Here is a 20,545-nt window from a genome sequence, read left to right as displayed (position 1 = left end):
GTCCCATGGGGATGGGCACACATATTCCCATGGTAGTCGATACTTGATATTGCAAAATAAATTTACTGTTATTTCATTCATCAAGGATTTAAATCTTTCCTCTGTGGTTTTCAGTGTTGTCCATAGGATTGTTAATACCATGGAATCCCATGGGAAACATCCCGTGGATGGGACGGGATGGGACAGGCATAAATTGCCATGGACGGGATGGGACGGGATAGAAAAATATGTCCCATGGACAACCCTGAGTATTGTGTAACAAACAGCAAGTAAACACAATTGTGCAAACATTGCAGGCATGCTGTGATCGGGGCACTAATGAAATTCTCCGAAGAATGTAAACAACGGCTCTGCCTTTATTTGTTCGAACAAACACTTTCTAGAATACAATCAGACCCACCTGTGCACAATCACACAAGGAGACACACATGCACGCGCACACACGCTCGCAGACACTCTGACATTGTCATGTGACACCTGAAACTAGAGACACCGGCAAAGAAAGTATGTGAATTTATTGCAAAAATTAACAACTGGAAAAGCCATGCTTATGCATGCAAATTAAAAATACAAATGTAAAAAAATCTTCAAAACGTTTAATTTTGAACTGTACTTAATATTACTTTAAAATTATTAAACACTTGAGCATACAACCATGATGGTTTTGTAAAGCGAGTGAGTGAACACTTTTATGTATCTGTGTGTGTGTGTGTGAGAGAGAGATGGAGGATAAGACAGTAATTCAAGTGGATTCAAGTCTTGTATATAAAAGTATGCATGCAGTTTTATTTGTGCGTTTTACAGTTAGGAGAAACTGGCAAAGGTACAGACAGACAACCACACTTGTCAACATGCAAACACTTCGCTTGGAAGTATTTATTTATCTCAGCTGTTTGTCTTCCTTGTTCATGCAGTGCATCAATCATAATTTTTCTGCAGGCAAATGTCAAAACCACTTTGCCAATGTCCTATGAGCGGAGAGAGGTGGGGTGGAGACAGGACAAGCTAACAGAACTGAACATCCCACGTGACTTGAGTCACGAGAACCAATCGCTTCTCTGTAATCAACCCCGGGTATCGAGCTAAACACTACTCACTGCTGATTAACACTAGTGACAAGCGGCTAGTGCTTTAAAACCAATGAGGGACGAACTCACACACAAATTCCAGAACTGTAAAACCAGGATGGAATAACTGCCAATTATTTTAAAAACAAATGTAACAAGACAGGATTCAGCAAACAGGTCCTGTGTGATCAGAGATAATCATCATACAGGGTCAAAGTAAAATATATCATTTCTATCTTTGTGATTTTTTTGGAAATGAAAGGATGAAAAGTTCAAATAATTTATCAACAGCATACGCAATTTTTCTTGCATCATCTTTGCAACAGTCAAAATGAAGGACAAGGATCTGCCAACAGAGTTCATGAAAAGTTCAACATGGAGATAAACTAAGAGTTTTTACCAGGTCTTATTTTAAAAAATTCAAAATTTTGAGTCGTTAAGCTGGACAAAAGAAACAAGATCTGCCAGCTGCCAGTAGCAGACGATAATTTAAAAATAAAAACAAGTTCAGTTACATAATGACCCCAAGCGATGAGATAGCACAGAGTTCACAAAACTATTTCTACGGTCCTTGAACATGTAAATAAGCTTATCTTGTATGTTGACAAAAGGTAGACCAGGCTGGCATTTTCCTTAACCACTGATACTAAATAAATAAAGCGATGGCGATGAAAATGGATAACAATGGCAATGAAAAATGGATTACAATGAAGAAGGAAGAGATCAGGAGGTGGGAGACGACAAGGGAGACGAAAGGAGGACAGTAACTCCCATTACAACAATTTCAGTAGGAAATTTTTAAAGCGCCCACAGAAATAAAAAAAAGCACACTTATTTTTAAGATTATTTTATCTTGAAAATCGTTGCTAAAGAAGGAAGATGTCTGGTTGACAAGCTCATTGATATAATCTTTAAATGTTGAACGTTCTTCCCAAATAAACTGCTTCTGAATGTGAAACTATGCTTATGTATGTCTCAATTAGAAACTGGCAAAACATTTAAATATGTAACTTTCAGAATTAGCAATTTTTTTATTTTTTTATTCACTGATGGGAAAGGATATTATTATCGATATTCCTTTTAAATGACACTCGATGGTGTCACGTGATCCTGTGACCTTTCTCTCCCGTGTCTGCTTCTAACATTGGCTCTAGTGTGTGCTCGATGGATCGGACCAAAGTTGCCCTCGGACATTTCTGAGTCAGGAGTGTCATACGTTTGTTGCAAGCAACACATTGTTCAACACGTTGAGCCATTGTTTATTAAAAAAAAATTATTTGCAGCGGTTAGATGATGATACGGGAATGCACGCACGCACACATCCATATTCACACATACACGAACGCACACCACACGTTTACTTGCGCACTCATGCATGCACACATACGAAAACACACAAGCACAAATCATTCACGCATACATACGTACGAACACGTACAAATGTACACGATGCATGAATGCACGCACAGACTTACACACACACACACACACACAATCAGTTCTCGCCCAACACTTTAGTTCTCTTTGGAGAAAATAATCCCTCCCCCCTCCAACTGCTTCCATCACTCCATTTCACATGTCATTGAGAACTTGGATCTTGCTACAAGCCAGGGTGTTGACATCGCCGTCTAACAGTCGGTCTTAAGAAGGAGAGGGTGGAGAAATGGCTCACTGTACCAAGTTATTTTCTCTCTGGCAACAGACATCCAACTACATCCCAACACCAAGATGCTCAAAGGGACGGAACTCTTGATTTATTCCGGCTAAAGCAAACTGGAATTCAAGGACCGATGTCTTTTTTCTGAAGTTATAAAGCGGTGTCAAGACCGACGGATGTTGTTGTACTCCTAGAGATGTAGTTATTACGGTGGCCACGGTGTTCAAGAGAAACGAAACAGGAAGCAATGTTCGCGATGTCTGACCACCTCTTCATCGACTTCATGGGAGAGGCGGGGAGTCTAGTATTTAATCAAGACTACAGAAATAAAAGTGCCTGCTGTTTTCCCTTACCAGTGTAGTAAATGAATTATGAGGAAGCTTTCTTCCTTAATTTATCTCTCTTCCTCTGGCGATACAAGAAATCTGTAAGGTGCGTGTGGCTTCAGCAAGCAGCATTGTGTTTTTATTGGTTGTTTGTTTTCACGAAGTGCATGACCTTTCTTCTTCACCGGGAATATTGCACGACTGTCAACAAGAAAAATAGAGCATGGTATATGTGTATATGTTCCTAGTAAATGCGCTAATTCAGTATGTTCTCGTTTAGTGATCTTTCCTCGATCACCGGAATAAAGTGGAACTAAGTCCATTGCAGTAAATGGATTTTGAAACTTCTGTTGGGACAACTTTGCATTTATTTCTACCACATTCTTCTTAAATATATTTTTTTCTGAAACTGAATACTCATTTTACCACTTGACTGGTGAAAGTAGAGAGTGTAACGGAAGAATTTGGTTCACAAAAGCGCACAAAAGCTCTCTTCACTGGGCGACATTCAAGAAACTGAGTATTTTGCAAGACTAAGGACTGAAGACCTTTTTCCTACCCTAAATCACATTCCACAGCAGATAATATCGAGTGACATTTAGTATGATTGTGCAATCATCACCAAGATTATTTGATTTAAAAATGCTCAGCTGCTCTAAAGCCACTAGCGGTCCACTAAGAACACGAGCAAGCGTACAGACTGTCGATTCAAAATCACAAAAAGCAGCAGAGATAAATAGAAAAAAAATAAAAAGAACAGTATTCAATGATTGTTAAAAACAATGATTGAGCTAACTGTCTATGGTAGTTAACTCGAAGGATAAATGGTTAATGATGAGCTTTGGTCCGAAAGAGCCTCAAAATTACCCAAGGTGTTATAAGAAAAAAAAACACAAGAAAATCAGCAGGAGAAGCTTCCAGACTTCCATCATATAGAAATGGCATAATACACGAGCGTGTTGAGCGATTTGTAATCCTCCGTGTTGTACCGATAGACACACACCTCGTGCTTGTCCTCGAAGCTGCTTTGTGTCACAACCAGTCTTCCCGCCGTCGAGAAGGCCACACCCTTGGGTGATGTCAGACCGTCCTTCGAGGTGACTACTTCCCACAGGCGGCCATTCTTGGTGACGATGCAGATGGTGGAGTTGCAGACCACCAGAGTGTTGCCGTCACTGTCGGTGCACAGACCATACAGGGAGATGTAGCCTTCCGCGGGAAGCTTGAAGTCCGACAGGGTGAACATCCGCAGCAGCCTCCCTTCGAACTGGAAGATCTTAATAGCACTGTTGCCAGCGTCCGAGACGATGATCTGTTTGGATTTGTTGACGGCCACAAAGTAGGGATGATCAAAGTTCTTTCTCTCGTCGCCATAGCTACCGAAGGTGTGGCTGACGGAGCCGCTAGGTGTCAGGACGATGACGGCGTGCTTGCAGATGTCGGTGAAGACGAAGAAGTTGTCCAGGGTGATGGCCACTCCGTAGGGAAACTCGATGAGACCCGCATGAGTGAAGCACGAAATGAGCTCTCCTTCACGTGAAAACACTTTCACAGCAGCGTTCACGCTGTCCGTCACCGCCACGTGATCTTCGGCTGTCATGGCAACTCCCAGCGGGTAGTTCAGCTGATCGGGGTTCGGTCCTTTGCGGCCAAATTTCAACTTGAAGGCGCCGTCCGGTGAAAAGATCTGAATACGATGGTTCTCTGTGTCTGCTACCACAATGTCTCCTGGTGGCGAAGAAAAAAAGAAACAATTCAATTTAATTTGCAAAGAAATATTCTCCCCTTAGAGGATTTAGATTGAAGGATTAGACTGTTTTCTAGTTGCATAATAGGATACAGGGTTGGTTAAGAAGAATAAACCCGGAATATTCGGAGAAATTGTCGGACGGCCAGCCCTGCAAATATGAGTCCCATCTACAGAAAAGTATGAATACTCCAGAAGGGATCTGACCTCAAGACCTTTTGTTTCCTACAGCAGTGGTGACAAGCGAGTGCTTAAGCTACCCAGTCCCCCCACCATCGACCAGTCGATGATGATAATTTGTAAGCATGTAAATATAATATGAACAGGCTTGACCTTTATAGTGACCTTAAGATGATTTTTGCTTCTCTCATCCTTCTTTTACTCCTTTCATTTTTTTTTTTTCTTTCAGAATTACACGGGTTCTTTGGTTTTACCTGATTTGGTGACAGCCACGCCACACGGCATCTCAAATGAACCTTTGCCCTTCCCGCGGCGTCCAAACTTTCGGAGTAGCTTCCCCTGATCAATCTCGGACTTGACGGACGAACAGCTAGGGGAGATCAGTCGCTTGAAGACATACATGCTAGCGCTCGGAGGTTTTGAGGTCGCTGTATCACCACATGCAGCTGACCTTTGCAGCAGACCTTTGGGGGCCACAGTGCTCTGGGAAGAAAACAAAAATAAGAAAATATGGTGAGAGTGAATTTTGATTCTGCATGACGGTTTTTGTTTGTTTGTTTGTTTGTTTGTTTGTTTGTTTGTTTGTTTTGTTTTTTTGTTTGTTTGTTGGTTGGTTGGTTGATTTGTTCGTTTGTTTGTTTGTTTGTTGGTTGTTAGGTTTCTGTTGTTTCTCTTTATTTATTTTGATGAGGGAGAGTTACGCTGAATGAGTCAAAGCGAGGTAGACAAAACTAGACTTGAACACCTGCACTGAGGTTGTATTTGAAATGAACTTCCTTGGACATACGGTTGAACAAAAGAGTAGAAACATCACGAATCACATAAGTCATCTGGAGAGGCACCGTAATGTAATTTTTGGGGCCGAAATGATTAATTTAGAAGCATATAGTACATTGGGGAGTAGGCGAAGTTGGCGCAAAGTATTAATGAATTATTATTAGTGTTACCTTTACTGCCTGTACTCGTGCTGACCTTACACAGACATGATGGCTGCTCAAGCTCAGGTCGGACCTCTCTGCCCTCTAGCTGCTGAAGGGAATACCCACTACACGAAAAGCTCGTTAAATGACATTTACCAGCCAGCCATTTCACCAAATTACTATTTTCCGCCAGCCAATCTACCAAATGAACATTTTACATCTCACAAAATGAACAGAGTGCGAGCATTCATTTCCAGTTACAGACACCACGCCCACCCACCTCCCAAGTCATCAAGCCTTTCTATCAAGTCAGTTAAGGATGGGAAAAGTGTTTGACGTCACAAACGGGGCTGACCAGGGGAGGTGTAGAAAAATCGTCCGACGATTCAGTTATGTCTGAATGTTTGATGGACAGAGGTCTGGTCTGGTCACACCACTCTAATGACTGCTGGCATTGAAAACTATTTCAGTCATAATTCTATTGCAGGAAGCACTTGAGGCTCTTCGTCTAGAACATGCACAGAAGACATAATTGCAACCTGTTGCCTGTAGTAAAGAAGCTTCCTACATCTATATCTGGATCATTTCTCTAATTTTTTTTTAATTTGAATTTTTCTTTCAGATAACTGAGAATGTTGTCGTATCATCAATGAAATCTCTATAAAAAACAAAAATAATGTCTTACTAGCCTGGGAATTGGCTGGCCAATGGCTAGAAGATCTGTAATCAATACTTTCACTTATCACTGACCACCGGTGACCAGACACCAGCTCAAAATGGCGGCGGCTGGCCGCAGCACGGGATGAGTCAGAGGGAAGCCATGTCCACTACGACAGCTGCAGGCCGCAAGACGCTGGTGTTGCTCAACGTTTTCTCCTCTCACCCACGTAACACGAAGAATCCGCGGTGCTTGTTGATGTCTGACATGGCGGCTGTTGCAATAATTACCCACGTGACCGTTGCACGACGTAGTTTCCGGCGCGTGCTGGTGAAGGTCGTCTGGCGGGAATCAACGTTCGAAAACATCCCAAGGGTGGAACTGTTGCCAGGGAGGGTTTCACGCAATACCCAAAGTCGATAGCTTTTCCATCTTGTTATTCATAAATATTTTTCTCAAATAAATAAATGGGACAGATGTGCTGTCGCGTAGGTTTTTAACTGTGATTTGTTGTCAGTTAAATTGTCGTTAAGCATCACGCAATAACTAGCCGCCAAATGAAATAAATAAATAATTTTTTTCTTGGGGTGTGTATATAAGGCTAGTAGGTCATGGTTTGCGTGAGGGGGATGAGAGAGAGTTAACTGTGACTGCGGCGAACACAACTCGTAATGATGGCTTTTTAAAGTCAATAAGCCAGGGTTCCTATCCCACCATGGTCTGATACCATCAGAGCTGCTTAATTTCATCAGAGGCATAATGTGGTCAGGCAGAGTTACACCTCCTCCCTCCCCATCCCCTGCTCGAATCAGCAAACCACACGAGACCGTTCATCACCGTAACAAGATGGCTGACAAGCGCTCGCATGGTAAACGGCCGTTCTCACAGGCAGGGGAAATAACTCTGTGGTGTTATCGGTCCTGTTTGTATTTTATTCTAAATTCCTAGGTAGCTGATGGACATGTGGTATCCACGAACTATCTCCCCCTTATCGCATTCTCTTTTATCTCACCACCACAAATCGAATTCGATGATGAAGTGATGATATTATCCCCCTTGCGGTATGACGCATTCGTTGAAACCGTGCAAGCCACGAGTTAATCTGATTTCCCACACGCACGCGGACTGTGTCCAAAAGAGGGAATATATTCTGACCTAGTGATAGCTTCCATAGAGAGACTGTCTGCAGGAGGGAGGGACAAAGGGAGGAACAGGTATCCTGAAAAACGGAATGCACGGGAATGATTAACAGCAAAATGTTTATCCAGAAGAACAGAAAGACAACAATATCTAGAAGAGCGGCTTATAGAGAATGATCACGTGGCAAATAATTTTTTTAAAATACATGAGATGAATGCTCGTGGGAGTGTCATGCAAGAAGGATGACTAGTTTCTGTCATTTCACATTACTCTTTTAATGGCTGGAGCTGTGAAAGACATGCTTTATCACACCGCAGTTTCGCCTCCAAATCTTTCACTTCCACACGCGCTTTACTCACAAATACTCCGGTGAATTAATGCTGAAAGCGAGCTCGTCACAAATTATTCACGCCTCCTCTGGGTCATGAATTATTCACCGACTGTGTGCGGCAAAGCTTAGGTTGGATTTCCATATTGAACACAGACTTGTGACATAATCAGATTCTTTTTTACGGGAACTCTACGGCTGGTACTCCATCACTCCAGTGTCGGTACTCCAAAGGGAGGCAAGAGATGGGCGAGATTATCTAAATGCTGTTGCATCAGACTGGCAGCCCAGCAACTACGAATGGAAACAAACCATGTTCCACATTTCGATATTTTATATCCGTTTCCGCCTTCAGACTGACTGCCATGACTGGACATCTGGCCATGATGACAAAATTTGTAAATAATGAATTTTTTTTTAACCTTTATGGCCGATGTCTGAGGAATGTCACACCACTGAGACTTTGATCTTCTAGCAGGACTTCTCTTTAAAGTCTTCTGCAGCAGGACTGTATCGACTACCATGGTCACGTGTTGATGTGACCGCCGTGACCTCCTGCAGACTGCCTCATGACTGAGTGACGGACTTTACTTACAATCATGATATTAGTCTCATCATCAGCATTCAAGATGGACTTCACGCTTTCAGATGTGACGGATCAGGCGCCATGATTGAAGACTGACCAATCACGATCCAGGGTCCACGTTGTCCCCCAACGACCAGAAGATCAGACCATTCTTTAAAACACTCAACTAACTCTCTTCTTCTTAAACTTGTTAAACTTGCATCTAATTTTTTTTTTAAAAAGGAGGAAAAATTGCAAAAAGCAAAAAGAAAAAAAATCTGCCTGTCCTTACGAGGTTAAGCCTGTCACGTGATCTGGCCATTCTCCTCCGTGTGTCCTCCATAATTCATGTTATTCCCAGGGGCGGACAGAGCGGCAGACAATGGACAAAATCACACAGACACGCATTGTTTATGACTGAAAAAACTGCTTTTAACCCTGACCTGCTCACTGAAAGTGTAATAGGCGGTGGCGGTTGCCCCCACCATTCTTTATTAGGTATTTATAGGTCACAGAGGTATCCGGGGTGGAGGGCAAAATACGTGACAGGGTCAATCTATCTTTGTGTCTGTGTGTGTATGTGTCTGTGTGTATGTGTGTCTGTGTGTGTGTGTATGTGTGTGTGTACGCGGGTATGAAGTGTCTGCAGTGTGTGAGAGCGTGTGAAAGAAACATCGATGATGATGATGATGACATCAAGGTCGCTGACTGCAGGTAGATGTCCAGAATCTCTTCTGTTTTCCACCTGCGTGTGTTCCTTACCAACTCAATACCAGGTGTTGTTATTTCTGAGATCGTCTGCCCTCATCACAACAAGACCCTTACATTAATAATGCACACACCTCACCTGGTTTCTCTAAGTGCGCACCTGACAACCTGTAAATAGCACGTGCCACATCAGACTTCACCTCTGACCTTGTTCCATTGAAATATCTTAGTACAGTTTCTTAAAACCGTATTTTGAAGTAGGTAAGATAAGAAAGCGGTCTAAGGCATGTTCATGTAAATTTGTCTTATTGTGATAAATGGCTGAATGCAACCATTTTCAGAACTGTTTGTGTGTACCTAATCTGAAGGATTAAATGTTTTGGAAATGGAAAACACAAAGGACCTTAGGAAGCTATCAGAACTATTGGCTGTGACCTACCTGCCCCAGGTGCAATCTACTCCCAGTTTGTGCAAAAAGATTGTGGCTGTGCCATCCCACCTGGTCAACTGTCTGCTTTGTCGTTGCCCTTTGAAGTCAGAAATAAACATGTCCAGGCCAAAATGTCCTGCCTGAGAAACAGTTTGTTTGCCAAAGCAGTTGCCTCCATGAACTCTATGAACTCTAAGATGCTCGAATATTTTATGGTTCTATGCTAAGGTGAGGTGATGTTTAATTATGAAATTTTATTTTTCCTCCTGTCAGTATTCATCACCCGTTTGGCGAATCCCCGCTAGGTGACTGGAATTGGTTTCTAAATGTACTTTATGTACTATATTACTTTCTCTGACGAATGATGATAGTGGGAGGTAAATTATGTTGTCTCATCTAAAGTCCTTGGTCCAGAGAAAAAACAATTGAAGAAAATCTTAATCAATATACGATTTAGACAGTCCAAGGAATCTTTGCGATTTTTTTTTAAATTTAAGAGCGAGCATTTATGGCAAGAGGTAAGGTGACATGGCTGAAAGATATTTCCATGACTAGAAGCTCCCATTTCTCCCCTGCACCCATGGCAGACAAGTGACATTTTCCTCACAACCTGTAGGCGGAAATTATCTTCAAATGTCGTGGAGATGTAAACAAGAAAACATCAAAACAAGGATAAATCCAGACTACACGACCTTGATGACAACCATCCTCCTCCTAAAAAGTGTTTCCTGTGGCTGCTGCATCCAGGGATTCCGAGAAATTAAGCCGAGATGGGGATTATGGTAGCGAAGGGCGGATGAGGTGAGAGAGGATAACGGGTTTACTGTAAAGCCCTGGCTATCCACACACCACCCCTGCACCCGACACCCCTCGACTGTGATGATGGAAGCATGCACGCGCATGCGTGTTAAAAAAATTAATGAAAGAGATGGGATGTGGCGATGTCTTCAAAATCGATAGAAGAAACCTGATTGAGTCAACAAGGTGTCAGCAAAAAACGAGAGATGCCTTAGTTTCTCCCTTCCTGTATCAGACACAAGAGTTTTGGAGATTCTTTATTTGAGGATGTTTGCACACGTGCGTGCGTGTGTGTGTGTGACAGATAGAAAGTTGGAGGTTGCAAGTTGTTTCAGTCAGGTTTATATCTATTCCAGTGTTGAACCAAATAAACCATCAAGAAAAAAAGATTGGTTTTAATTAAGTTTAAGAAAAGGTGTTGATGAGAACATAGCGCAGTGATTATCTTTCCAGCAAATTAACATCCCACACACAATATATACATAATTTTATGTCGTCTGCGCAACACAATGATGACAATCGCGATGATGATGACGAAGAAGTCAACTACATCTTTTATATCTATGTGCAACTATTCATCAGCTCTGCTGGTCGTGTGTCAAAGACTCTGGCACCATTAATATCTTGGTCCGCAATTGGACTGATATTGGAGATAAAAATAAAATGTTTATTTATAGACACTTGCGTCATATTTCCCTAACCTTCCACTTATCCTCTCCCCTTCTTGAAGGACAGGGATGGAGTGCAGGGGGGACTCCCAGCTCCCCCAGCACCAGTCATCAGCAGCATGTCATCAGCAGCATACCAACCTCAGGCCAGCGCTTCAAATGCCAAAGTATTCCCACAATGCATCCTACTCGTGTTGTTGGCTGGTGCAGAAATAACTTTGCACTTCTTATTATCCCCGTTTACGAGCCCACGCATCTTATATATAACTTTCCATCTCTGGAAAACAATTTTTGTTTCCTATGAGCCTCCTCGATTTATTTGGGTAAAATTTGTAAAGGTTACACGAGGAAGTCGTGACCTCTCGTTTGTACTCAAGGATAGGATGAGAAAATTTGCAACTACAATATATATGTAGAACAGGATGACTTGACATGCTTCCTGTAAAACCCATACTAGGTTCTTTGGCAAGCAAGAGAGAGAAGAAAGAAAGTGTATGAAGCATCTTGCTGGACTGGATCATAACATGCGGCAGGACATGATGACACTGTCAGAGGACGCTTCTCCGTCACGTCCATCTGTAACCAGGGCTGCGGAAGAATACAAGAGCAGAGGTTATACTAACAGCAGTAGGGCCGCCCCCTCTCCCTCCATGTACACTTACTAACTTTCCCACCTTCATCGGTCTTCTGACATTGCTAAAAATATCGATGGAAATCAACTGATGCTGACTACGTGGTTCCTTCATCTCTTTGTATTCCTTGATTCCGTGGATGTCTGAATCCTTCTAGCACTTTAACCACGCCAAAGAAGTATTTTCCTTTCGAGAAAGATAAAACAGCTAATTGTACTGGACGATGTTAAAAACTTAATATGAGGGTTAACATGTATGGGTTTTTTTCCGTAATGCAATTGTGTCCTTCGTTTTTTCTGTTTTTTTTTGGGGTTTTGTTATACTTGATGACTGTGCGGCCAGCGGTTATGGATTTCCTGTTATGGTTGTATCTTGAGCCCCAAGCAATTAGTCCGGCTCCTATCATCCTGGCGTTTGGGGTTTTCATATTGATTGATTTTAGTGTTTGAATGTAAACTCATAACTAGCCTCCCCTTGTTGATGTTCTCTATCGGTTGTTTGATTCTTTGGTGAATTTTGCTAGATACCTATCTGAAGGGTAAATGGTTCAGGGTGTTTTTGAATTGGAAGATTACCCTAGAAAATCCCTAACTCTCTCTCGCTCTCTCTCTTACACATACACTCAACTGAAGGTCAGCACACGCAAGCACGCACGCACCCACGCATGCGCAGAAGCCCACGTCTCAAGCTCCCACTCAGACTTCATGAGGAGATGGCCGGCAACAAGTTGTCATCCCTGTCCACAGACACCCTTCTGCGCAACTTCCCAAACATTCTCTCACCCGCCACCCCTACCTCTCACTCTGTACCCCTCCCTCTCTCAGACCCCCCTTTTCCTTCCCCGCGGCTTTCATTCATGCTGCCATTCACAGAGGAACATTAACCCCACCCAGCCCTCTGTTTATACCTTCCTCACTCTCTTCTCCGCATCCCCCATCCCCTTGTCCTCCTCAACATGTCCCGCGGGAGGAAGACCGCTTCTTGCGCGCGATCGATAACTCTGGGCGGTTCTCCCCCCTCTCTCCCTCGTTATTACCTCCCCCACTGCACAGAAAGCAGCTGCGGCTCCAGCGTCCACACAGACAGCGAGGCTCTAGCAGCTTCTTGTGACTGGCGACAAGGCTGATGTTACATTCGTTTATCTCTTCTCTCTCATTCTCTCTCTCATTCTATCTCTCATCCTTATTCTTTCGTTCTCTCTCTCGTTCTCTCTCTCTCGTTCTCTCTCTCGCGGTAGACACACAGTGGTTTCGCGTGTAAGCTGGGTAACAAGTGCAGCATCTTACCAGTCTACCGGAAGTTTTCGGGGTTTGAAATGAGGAACAAGAGGAGACGGTACAGGGCACAGGAATTCTGAAGATGGGGTGACGGGGTTAACATCGGTTTTTAGTTCGGTCAAGTTCCGACTGGTTTGAATGACCTGAAGAGGATGAGGGTGGATACAGCAGCTGACAAGCACCCGAGTGCCCTTGCTGACTGCAGAAATGAGTAAATGAGTGTGTGTGGGTGTGTGTGTGAGTGTGAGTGCGTGTGTGTGTAGGGAGGTGGGGAGGAATTGTCTTTCCATTCCTTTACCTGTGTATACTATACCTGTCTGACTACATGGCACAAATTTCAGCAGGTCATTCAGATGTAATTGGTTCAAGGAACTCTAAGATCATGACATGACATCTTGTAACAAATTAAACCTCATCATTTTGAGGGAAAACATTAACGACTGCGAGCAACGTGTGTCTAAAAATATCTTCTTTCCTCTTCCTTCCCCACAGATGATAACAACTGCTTAACCCCTTCACACTGAACCTCAGTTTCAGGACACGCCAGCAAACCGAGGGAGAGTGAATAATAATTATTATTGTTTTATGCCCACGTGTCACAGAGGTCACAAGAGATCAATAACAAGGGGTCAATGTCATGCACAATGAGGATGACAGCGATCGGCATCCACTTTGTTTTCTTTCGTCTATTTTTATCAAACATGGAGACCATGTCTTGAGATGTAAGTGGCAGTCATCTGCCAAGCGTCCACAGGTCCGTGGTGTCCATGGGCATCGGCGACGGCCTGACCTCTGCCCTTAGTTCCTGGAGGAACCTATACACCTGTAGGATGTTTTCTGGCATCCGCTTGAAGCACTAGACTTCAACATACAGGTACTAGGTGTGTAGAGCGTACCCATCCTCCCACCCGTCTAATGTGTGCATGTGGGTGTGTGTTGTGAGTAGTCAGTACTTTCTAGAAACTATTATTGTTGTTACTATCGTTAATATTATTATCCGAGTAAACAATGATCTACCTGGTTTGCATATGTTTATATTATATATACTTTATACATTATATTTATATATGAAGATACAGTGAGTCTTTCTGTGTGTGGGAGTGAGTAGTGTGTGGTGTGTGAGAGAGACAGTGTGTATGTGTGTGTTTCCACATGAAATCCACTCACCAGTGGCCACTTGAAATCCATAAGTCCTCCAATACCTTTGCCTTGGTTCGTTTTATAACACCTTTCTCGTCAGCCATCACTCCTCGCCTCCCTACACCTGGTGACTGCCGGTATCCCTCCGCCTGCACACACCTCTCACCGCGTCCGTTGCGTCATCGGTGTGTCCACAACTCGATCTCTTTGCTCTCCCACAAAAAGTCCACAATTCTCTCTCTCACTCACACACTCTTGCTGCAAAACTCTGTTTCTCCGGCTCGCCGGGTGGGACTGCCAGAGCGATGAAGCGTTGAGAGCAAGTCCCTTCTATCGAGTCGCTTCCTCCATACAGCGCATGCGCGACGGAAGTATTGATACTGCACTCGACCATTAACGGATCTGGGCTGGCGAAAAATGCCGGACGAGTGGCATTCCAGTCTTCGACCGATGCTGCACTACATCTGATACAATCTTTTCCTTTTTTTGAGATGTATTCTGATTTTTTCCCTCTTCCTTAAAGCACGAACGGGATCGTATTAAATGAAATCGAAGTTAAACACTCCGAGATGACGTGTATTTTTTACAACACACAATCCACATCATTCCAACATCACCTTCTCGACACTTCACGTTCTTGTAGGAAGAAGGAAAAACTTGAAGCACGGATTTTTTTTCCTTTCTTCTTCCTTTTTAAACTGCAGCAGCTTACAGATGTCTTGGAAGAATATTGGATTCTCATATCTCCTGCCAGTCCATTCTCACGAGAATTACTCCGCGGTGTCTGAGCCCTGAACGTGGCATTGTGTCCGTTTTTAAACAGTTTACACGATGAACATCAGTCAAAATACAGGGATGAACCTGACATTCATCACATCATATGTGGAGGATGGACGATGGTTCCACGTTTATACACAGCAATTTCAAGATAAAATTACCGATTTATGCAAGTTTGGTAGATGATCTGAACATGACAACTTCTCTTGGAGTCCAGAAAGGTCTCGTGGTTTTAGCAATTACTTTGTATTGATCATAAGGGGCTGCACGTGACTTCAAAGCTAATTAAACGTTCCGAGCTTTAGACGAGCACGCAGAGAATGACTTTGGGTTTTCCCTGGTCAAGATATTTCAGGAAACGAGAATTGCTTCCTACTTAATTGTCATCCTTGATGTGGCACTCATGCCTGCTCCTCCATGCTAGTCTGTATTCTTGTATTCAAATTGAGCTTGCTTGATTGTCTTGTGAAGGTCGGCTGCCTGCATTCACCGTGTTTCATTTCCGTGATTTGTTTTAATTATGTTATTGTTGTTGTTGTTGTTTTCAATCGACAAGCAAACAGTCGCCTGAAGAACTTCGTGCGTATCACTCAGGACCTTTCACGTGGTGTGATGTTTTTCCTGAAACATGAGAAGCAAGGAAAGTAATATGAGAGTTTGTCCTGTATGAGGTGTAACATGCAGTCCACACACACACACAAGAAAAACACAAAAACACGCACATGCGCGTACAAACAAACCTGCATGCATGCACGCGCAGAGAGAGAGGAAATTTTCTTTTCTAAAACGTATATTTATTTATGTCTATGTAAGAATACTTAAGTCGGACCTAGTTTTATGACCTGTCCTCTACATGGGCCCGTTTTCTAGGGAGCAGCTGCCATGACTCCAGCTCACTTCCGTTCAAGTAACGATAACTCTTGTGTTCGATGTCATCGACCAGCAGGACAATGGCGTCTCCTGGCCTTGACGCCGGGTGGACACCAGAAGGCTTTCGGGAACAGAATGCATTGCCAGTGAACTATTACAGTCTGTTTATGTTTCACACTTGTAGCTGGCAGACCCCTGACCTTTTCTGGATGAGAATCGACATTCTCTGAAGGGTTCTATTATGCCTCTTTATTTGTTTTCAGATGTATGGCGAGTCAAAGGTCACGACTAGGCATTCAATTTAGTGACCTATGGCGGAGACTCCGCTAAAGTGAGCTTGTCTTTATGAATAGTATAGTAGGTCTCTTACAGCTTGATCTCCTCGCTAACAGGTCCACAGAAAAAAATATACTTTCTGGATGTATGGAGATCCTACAAGTATGTCTCCTTGGTACCCTAGTCAATGGGTTTTTTTTTCTTTTTGTCTTCCTTTTATATAAAAAAATGACTGCTGGAGTATATAAAGTAGGAAGCACGAAACTGTCGCTCTTTGCAGCTGCGCCTAGTAATAGAACAAAATTATTCATCGAGACTTTGGTTGGGTTGAGTCTCCAATTTCCTGCTTCGCCTATTTTTATTCATGCTCCATTGCCTTTTTGACCCGAGAGCAGAAGAAGGCAGACATCTTCGCTTTGCACGCAAAACCAAAAAAAAAAAAAAAAACACCCAAGAAAACTCCGAAGACCAGGCAGAACCATCCTTCTCAATGATTGAGAGGTCATGTCTGCTTGCAAGACACAATGTGCTGCCACTTTCCGGCAGACATCTTCTTTACAAAAAAAGCTCGATAACTTGGCGTGTGGTGGTTGTGTTTGCAGGCACTCGGCGGACCCTAATTCTCGCGGTCAATCAATGACCCGCACGTGCATTGTTCGACGCAGCCATGGCAACAGCTGCAGCCGTTATCTAGTGAGGGCGGGTAAGACGAGAGTGTCGGGAACGACAAGATTTTGTCAAGTAGAAAGACTCACCACCATAACCACCTTCCTACTCGTTTTCGTCTCTCATGACGACTTCATCGAAGAAGAGTAGTAGTCACATCTAGGGAACGAAAGATAAAAGGAGAAATTGTAGGAAATGTTAAAAGATTGAACAGGCAGGAAGAGAAGTGGAAGAGAAAAAAGAGAATAAAGAATATCTCCACCACCAGCAACAGCAGCGATTCAATTTTTTTCCTGTTTTATTATAGTGGCGCCCCCGCACGGCAACACGAGTAGGCCGGGGAAGGGTAGGATGGGGATGACTAAACACCAGCCCTCAGCTCTAGTTTCATCGAAATCGATGGCCTTTTAAGATTAACGGTTCTGGCGCTGCCTGGGACCATCAGCTGCAGTCCTCCTTGTCCTCCACCTCTTCTTGAGACAACTTCTGGCAACACCCGGCGCCCGGCCGCACGACGGTGTGATAAACAATACGAGGAATAACTTTCTCTGATTTAATGTGGGTGGGTACGATGCAAATTGTTCTTATTATCAACCTATCATTTACCTACTAATAAATACTTTTAAAAAAAATGACTAAAAGAAACTATGAACCTAATATATCTACTGTGTTGTACAAATGTGTGTGTAAAGACAACTAAACTCCTGTCGGGTAGATTTGTCATACAAGTCAGACAACGGAGCCGTACAATGAAAAAGATGGACATTGCTGTTCACATCACAGACAGCAAGAGATGATACTGTTGCTGTGTTCAACTCGTTTCCATTCACCAGGACTATTTACAAGACGCGCAGGGCCATCGTGTCGGAAACGGTTGCGAACGCGTATTGATCTCCAAGCGGGGTACCCCTCCATACAACTGGACAGAAATGCAAGCCACAGCAGACAGTTCCATCTGAATTTAACGTTTAGAGATATCTCCTCCTTCCTTGATACCACCAATAGCAACCAGTGTGTGTGCGTGCGTGTGTTTGTGTGTGCTTCCTATGTTTGCATCCTTAGACTAAGAAGAAAATCGAAAGAACAAAACATCAGCTGCATGGATCGGTTCTCGCACCGCTGCATCCGCTTTCTTGCAGCTTACTATTGATCACCGCTCACCCCAAGGCCCCCAGCTCATCATTACTCATTCTCCTCCCACACAGCGGCACGTGGCCAAAATCAGGTCAGTGCGGCCTAGTTCTCGTCAACCTCAGCCTCCAGCCACCATCAATATTTCACCCTCGGTTGCAGAATGTCAGTCGGTTCAGTTCCCACCCGCATTCAGTCTATCTTTATTTATTTATATTTCTTCTGTGTGTTTTTCATTCTGATCTTAGAAACATTAGTGGTTGTCAGTTGATGATGTCACAAAATGTCGGCGGTCTCAAGCAAGATGGCGGTCGAGGCTGTGGAAAATTTCAAGCAGACTAGTGGTGAGGTAAACAAAGAGCCAGAGGATAAAAAGTGATAGAAGAAACGAGTTGCGATAAGGGGCAAATAAGGAAAGGGATTTGCCATGGAAGACCACTCCTGCTAGGCACACACGTGATTGTGGGTTTTTCCCCAGGTAAATAGAGATAATCGATATTTGTTCAGGTATGTCAGCAAGGATAGGTATTTCAGCGCAATGAGAGCGAGACTGGTGCAAATGTTTACAGTCATATCTCCTTTATGTTCAAACTGAAAACAAAACATTTTGTTGGCGGTTATGTACAAAAAGTAAAACGCCAAAAATATCTTAAGCCGGAAAAAATTTGAAGGGTTGTTTCACGAGTCGTTAAAGCTAGTGTCAACAATGAGTATGTCTTGAACAAAATTATTCTTCTCTTTAGGATCGAAAAGATTCCTTCACAGCCTCTTGTTGCTGTTCTAGCAGAAATCTTCGATTTTGCAAAAAAAAAAAATTCTTTAACCGATTTTTTTGGGATGAAGTTAAAGATCTTTTGAGGGCGTGTTTTTTCTGGTGACTGGGTAAAATTTTGACACTATTTTCTAAACTCTACGCAAATAACCAACCATTCCGTTCTCGAGATACAAACATCACTATGCACATAAATAGGTCAAAACGTGTGCGTTGTCAAGGATACAGCCAGCATGACAAGTAGATCCATATGTTAATGAGGACAAACGTGACGTCACGAGTGTGCTCTCTTTCTGTACATGGGGATGTTTTTAGGAGTTATCCTGTGAACAGAATGCGGGGATTTGGGGAAACAGTATCTTGCACTGAGGCAACAGACAAAAATTGCAGCCCACTAGATCTTTAAGTCCACCATTAAAGGCTTTATAGTAGGTATACGTGACATGTGAGTACGTATGTACGCGTGTCTACGTCATTGACAACTACACTGGTGCCACTGGTGCCACTGGCAGATGGCGGTACTGCAGGGGGACAGACGGCGGTCTGTAGGGGCATCATGTTGACAGAGGAATCAATATTCAAGAAAATGCCGGCATCAGAGGCACTAGATGCACACGGTAAAAACTCTGAATAATTGCACCTCAATCTGTACATCCGCAAAAGTTATAAGAAATACAAAAATGTCTTGCTAAACATTAATTCTGGGTGTGTATATATATATATGGCGTTATATGCGACCTCCGCACGCACTCAAAAATACTTACATCTGAAAAATGGCTTTTTTTTTTTTTTTTACTGAGAAGGCCAATTAATAAAATTTTTAAATTCTCACATAATAAAGGGTTGTATGGTGTGACACTCTAAAGAAATGAATATGAACCTATGAAAAATCATATAATAAAAATAAAATATAAAATCCCAGCCAGCAACGACGACAGTAACGAGAGAGAGGAAGAAAAGAGCATCAGTTGTGAAATAACTACAACAGTTCTCTCTATGGTAGCAATGTAAAAAAGGAACGACAACTCTCTTTACTCACAGCCTCATCCAAAATCCCCCCCTCTCCCTCCAAACCTGCTTCCAGCCATCGTCCTCAACTCGGATGGCGGCGCGACTACGGACTGGCGTGTGTTCCAGAACATGGAGAAGTGTGCAGCGCACCTACCTGTAAGTTCTGCTGACAGGCGGCGTGAAGACCTCTTGTGCCTGGAGGTGGAGAAAAGCGGGCGGGCGGCAGTCGGCTCCGATCCCCATCGCCACCATGTTGTTCCGAGTCGTCGTCGTCGCTCCCCGGCCGCTGCTGCCAGACGTGCTGGAGCAGGGACCTGCGAAAACGACTCGCCCGGCGCCTGGCGCGTTTTCAATACAATGCTATTCGGTCTGACTGCGGTACACACATTAAAACTGGCAGAGCTTCTTGTTTTTATTCTTAATCAACGACAGTTGCTTCATGGGTTTCATACATTTATGTTTGTTGCTGATGTCCTTCTTTTCTGTATTATTCGTATTCGTAGTCCTGGGCAGTCTATTGGTACAGCAGCTCAGTGCATCAGTACAGTATCAAAATCTGATGTTCTGAATTTATATCTCGTCTCGGGGTATACCGTTTTATCTTACGGTAACCATGTTGCACCTCTTTTCATTCACTGCAGCTTTTCCTCAGTTAAAAGCTCCTCTCCAAACCTATTATCTCTCCCTTTCTCTTCCTTTTCTTTTAAAGTTTCTGTCAAATTTCTTCACAAATAAATTGTAAATACATTGTCTCTGACTTATCTTTTTCCATGTTCCTTTTTCCAAAGCTGAATTTCGCTG

At 43.2% G+C, this 20,545-nt stretch overlaps 1 protein-coding gene across 2 annotated transcripts; it reads right to left on the bottom strand.

Moving 5' to 3' along the window:
* Positions 1-126: 126 nt before the first annotated feature.
* On the bottom strand, positions 127-20,082 carry LOC112557498 (tripartite motif-containing protein 2-like). Of its 2 annotated transcripts, XM_025227394.1 has the most exons (4): positions 19,899-20,082; positions 14,269-15,639; positions 5,232-5,460; positions 127-4,778 (listed from the first exon to the last, which is right to left on the bottom strand). In XM_025227394.1, the coding sequence occupies exons 2-4, from the start codon at positions 14,287-14,289 to the stop codon at positions 3,979-3,981; spliced, it is 1,050 nt and encodes a 349-aa protein (XP_025083179.1). In that variant the 5' UTR covers positions 14,290-15,639; positions 19,899-20,082; the 3' UTR covers positions 127-3,978. The 2 variants fall into 2 exon arrangements, with proteins under 2 accessions (XP_025083179.1, XP_025083180.1); XM_025227395.1 differs by lacking the exons at positions 14,269-15,639; positions 19,899-20,082 and adding an exon at positions 5,925-5,934.
* Between the last annotated feature and the right edge of the window lie 463 nt (positions 20,083-20,545).

This window comes from Pomacea canaliculata, linkage group LG2, assembly GCF_003073045.1.
Source record: "Pomacea canaliculata isolate SZHN2017 linkage group LG2, ASM307304v1, whole genome shotgun sequence".
NCBI lineage: Eukaryota > Metazoa > Mollusca > Gastropoda > Architaenioglossa > Ampullariidae > Pomacea > Pomacea canaliculata.
The sequence above is the reverse complement of the archived record's forward strand: the minus strand, read 5'-3'. Positions and strand labels throughout refer to the sequence as shown.